The 3,682-nt window shown below is 39.9% G+C and overlaps 1 protein-coding gene across 2 annotated transcripts in view; it reads left to right on the top strand.

Moving 5' to 3' along the window:
* The window catches only part of LOC138004103 (uncharacterized), a 33,460-nt gene continuing 29,778 nt past the window's right edge, over nt 1-3,682 (top strand). Inside the window, exons 1-2 of one of the 2 annotated variants that reach the window (XM_068850516.1) lie at nt 1-76; nt 362-409. In XM_068850516.1, coding sequence (XP_068706617.1) covers nt 29-76; nt 362-409 — 96 coding nt within the window. In that variant the 5' untranslated portion in view covers nt 1-28. Of the gene's footprint in view, nt 77-361; nt 414-3,682 lie in introns of both variants that reach the window. The other variant, XM_068850517.1, reaches the window with a different exon arrangement.

The following is a 3,682-nucleotide window of genomic DNA, read 5'->3' as shown; positions in this document are numbered from 1 at the left end:
TAAAGTAAGAGAAACAGAAAGCAAAACAATGATTATATGTTGTAATGCGCATTATACACATCACTCCGACAAACAGGTAAGGGTTAACAACTTTTACACCAGAATATCGCGACCCTCCCATTTGTTTTAAGGGATGTCTTTGTCTCGACTACAACGACTTATGAACTGAATTAAGTGTCATATATATTTAATTCGAACTTTTAGTTTAACCAGTAATGTTAGGAATAAGCAGGTTCTTTCTGCAGTCCCATATATAGAGGTTTGCAATCACAAGAAGATAGTTGAGTAAGGGGCACAGCGTGTCTGCAAGACGCCAACCACAACATCTTGCAAGGAAAGGCTATTTTTTTTCTTTCATCAGTGCGTTGCAAAACATTATAAAACTATTCCCGAAGTCACTGGAGTAGAGGTAGGTAAGGAGCAAATGATATAACGTTTTAGCCTCAGCTCCACAGAAAGTACGGATTTCATTCTTACTGACGCACGTAATAAAAATGGGAAAGCCAAAGTCTCTTCACTTCACACTGTCACCGCAAGACTTTAATCATGCAGAAAAAAAATGAAATCAATGATTACAATTGGTGCAAAATCTAGTTAGTATGCTGGTGGCCGTCGAATGAGTGTCTTTTCGGCACAAAGAGTTAAAAATAATTTTGGCGGATTTTCGCATGAAATAGCGTTTACTCGAAGTTTATTTTGTTAATTTCAAGTCGGTGTGGCTAAAGCTGTTTTCCACAATGAACTACAACATAAATATAACTTATTAGCTTGCCTCAAAGTTAAAACGCTGTTTCATGGGAAGTTCCTATTGAACTTATTGTTTCGGTTTTGACTTGTTTTTGGTGAGTAAGAAAAAAATCAAGATTATATCAGTTTTTTTTTTCAAAGTTTTCAGTGGTTCCATTTACCCTGTCACTTCTGTCCACTACTCTTGATATTGTCAGCTACATGATACTTCCAAGAGAGGTGTCATGATTGTTTGTCATAAATTAACTTAACTAATTCTACGTGACAGTGATTGTCCTTGTTATGCAACAAAGTTGTTGATAACACGGCGCTTGGTGTGCGTGTAGTGTAAATATTACAGGTATAAATAAATTGAAGCCTTGAAAGAAGTGAAGCACGGGAATTGAGAAAAATTAATTCCCATCCTTCGATTTATTTATACCCTTTTACATTTACATTTTGGATGTATACTACCACTTAAAAATGCACAACAAAATCGATTCCTAGAGATATTACAGAATGTAAGGTGTGAGATTCTTGGTTTTGCCAAGAGTATGAATTCCTTTGAATAAAAAATGAAACAACACAGTTTTTCGTCGTATCTGCATTTCAGTCTGTCTCTCATATAGCATAACATGGGGGTGGATGGCAAGTTAATTTGACTACGGTGGTTTCAGAAATACCACTCTAGACATATTTCAGATATTTGAAAAACATTTCAATTGAGACTCAAGTACATTTATAATGGACAGTTGTTTGAGTTGAATGGTGTCTTCTACGGCTGGAAAAATTCAGAAGTTTTCGTTCCACCGTCCTGATTAAGGAAAAGTAGTCCAGAGTAGTCCAGAGTTTTTAATTCAGCGCTTCAAGCCAACAGCTATAAATACACCCCAAGACATCTTTGACTTGAATCTCAAACATGTTTGACTACACCTTTGTCAAATCTTTAACCTGAATCTCAGACATGTTTGACCACGCCTATGTCACACCTTTGAACTGAATCTCAGACATCTTTGACAACACTTTTGCCAAGTCTTTGAATTGAAGTTGAGACATCTTTGACGATACCTTTGTGAGGGTAACAAAGGGTTGTCAAATAACACCTTTGGCGCTTGTCAAAGGTTGGGTGTAAAACTGTAGTAAAAACGGCCTTTACCACCTGAGACCCCCTGCAAAGGCAACCGCAAAGATAATATTTGACGCGCGTCAAAGGCATGTAAAGCTGTAACAAACGCGGTCTTTATCGCGCCTTTGACAAGACATTTGACGCTATGTAAATCCAATTTTTCGTCCCGTGTGTGCAAAACAGTGCTTTTCAGCGCTAAAATCGCTCAGTAGGTCTCAGTAAAACAGTACTTTTAAGCGCTAAAATCACTGCTAAAATCGCTCAGTAAAACACTCGGGGTAAAACAGTGCTTTTCAGCGGTAAAATCGCTCAGTAGGTCTTAGTAAAACAGTGCTTTAAGCGCCAAAATCGCTCAGAAACAGTGCTTTTCTTTAGCCCTTAAATTGCTCAATATAACAGTTCCTCTGAGCTCTAAAATTGTTCAATAAAACAGTGCTTTTAAGCGCTAAAGTCACGTAACGTAGTTCCGGTCGTGCAGCCAGCTTTGTCTTTAATTTTAGAGCATGGCAACATACTGGGTTCCAGACCTCCCTGATATTAAAGGCTTTGCAGGCCACCTTTGGCGTTCTGCTTTGGTATTTGTAAATGGTGTCTCATCTGCGTGATCCTGCCAGCATATAAAGATGTTAGGTCGAGTTTGTGGCCTTAGTAAATGTTTTTCTAGCCTGAGATCACCAAAGTATTGAAATCAGGTTGGAGGGGACTGGAAAAGAGTGAGTTGCCATGGGAACCAATTTCTTTACAGTCGTAGGTGTGTTGCCTTCAAAACTATTAGCTCACCAAGTTTCAATGGTCTCTGTTGCAAATAGACCGAGATAGCTCTATTTATATTCTTGGTGTTCTATTGGGTTGGGTGAATGACGTCATCAACCTTGTCTTTGCATATTTTACACATTTTTCAAACTTAAATATCTCCGGAACCAATGCAGATATTTCCAAACGGTAAACAGCGTTTTTAATCTTTTATGGTACTCAATGTTTTAAACCAAAAAATTCAAGGGATAAAAATTTGATCATAGTAGCACTCTAAGGAAGCATTCCTGAAAGTTATGATTACAGTGAAACAGACTATTCTCCTAGTTAGGCCCTGTTTACAAGGAGGGACGGAAACCCTAGGGTTACCCTAGCAAGAGGGTCACCCTAGCGCTCACACATTTCTTCCTTTTTCTTTCATCGATGTGTTTACACGGCAGCTAGGCTTACCCTGGCCCTAGGGTTACCCTGTTTGAGTGCTAGGGTTACCCTAGCGCTAGGGTAACCCTACTGCTAGGGTTACCCTAGCAGGAGGATCAAAGATAGCCCGGGTTTACAAGAAAAAATTCACAGATAGGGTTACCCTACCACCCGCGACAACGTTGTGTGCTTGGTAACCGCCAGCATTGCAAACACAGTGCAAACCGCTAAAAAATTGTCCCGGGTAGGTTAGTTGTCCATAGCAGAGCGTTTACAAGGCAGCTAGGGTTACTCTACTAGCTTATAAAGTAGGTCATAGGATTTTGAGTTGGATTTCGAGTTAAATTTTCGAGTTGGATTTCGAGTTGGCTTTTCCAGTCGGATTTCGAGTTGGAAGTTACAGGGTTTTGACAGGCCTACGCGACTCCTACGTTCGTGACAGGACGTATACAAAACATGTACACCCCTGTGCACCTCCCCTCATTTCGTAAGTTACATGCAGAAGAATCTTAAGACGAAAGAGGGAAGTGATCCTCACACTTGTTATAGACTCCTGAAAAATTGAGTTGGCTCCAAAGCAGGTCATGGGCTCCTTCTCCTACTGAATTCGAAGTCTGCCCTCTGCAATGCTAATGCCATCCGCCCTACCAACTGAGC

Source organism: Montipora foliosa, chromosome 5 (assembly GCF_036669935.1).
Source record: "Montipora foliosa isolate CH-2021 chromosome 5, ASM3666993v2, whole genome shotgun sequence".
Lineage (NCBI taxonomy): Eukaryota > Metazoa > Cnidaria > Anthozoa > Scleractinia > Acroporidae > Montipora > Montipora foliosa.
The sequence above is the reverse complement of the archived record's forward strand: the minus strand, read 5'-3'. Positions and strand labels throughout refer to the sequence as shown.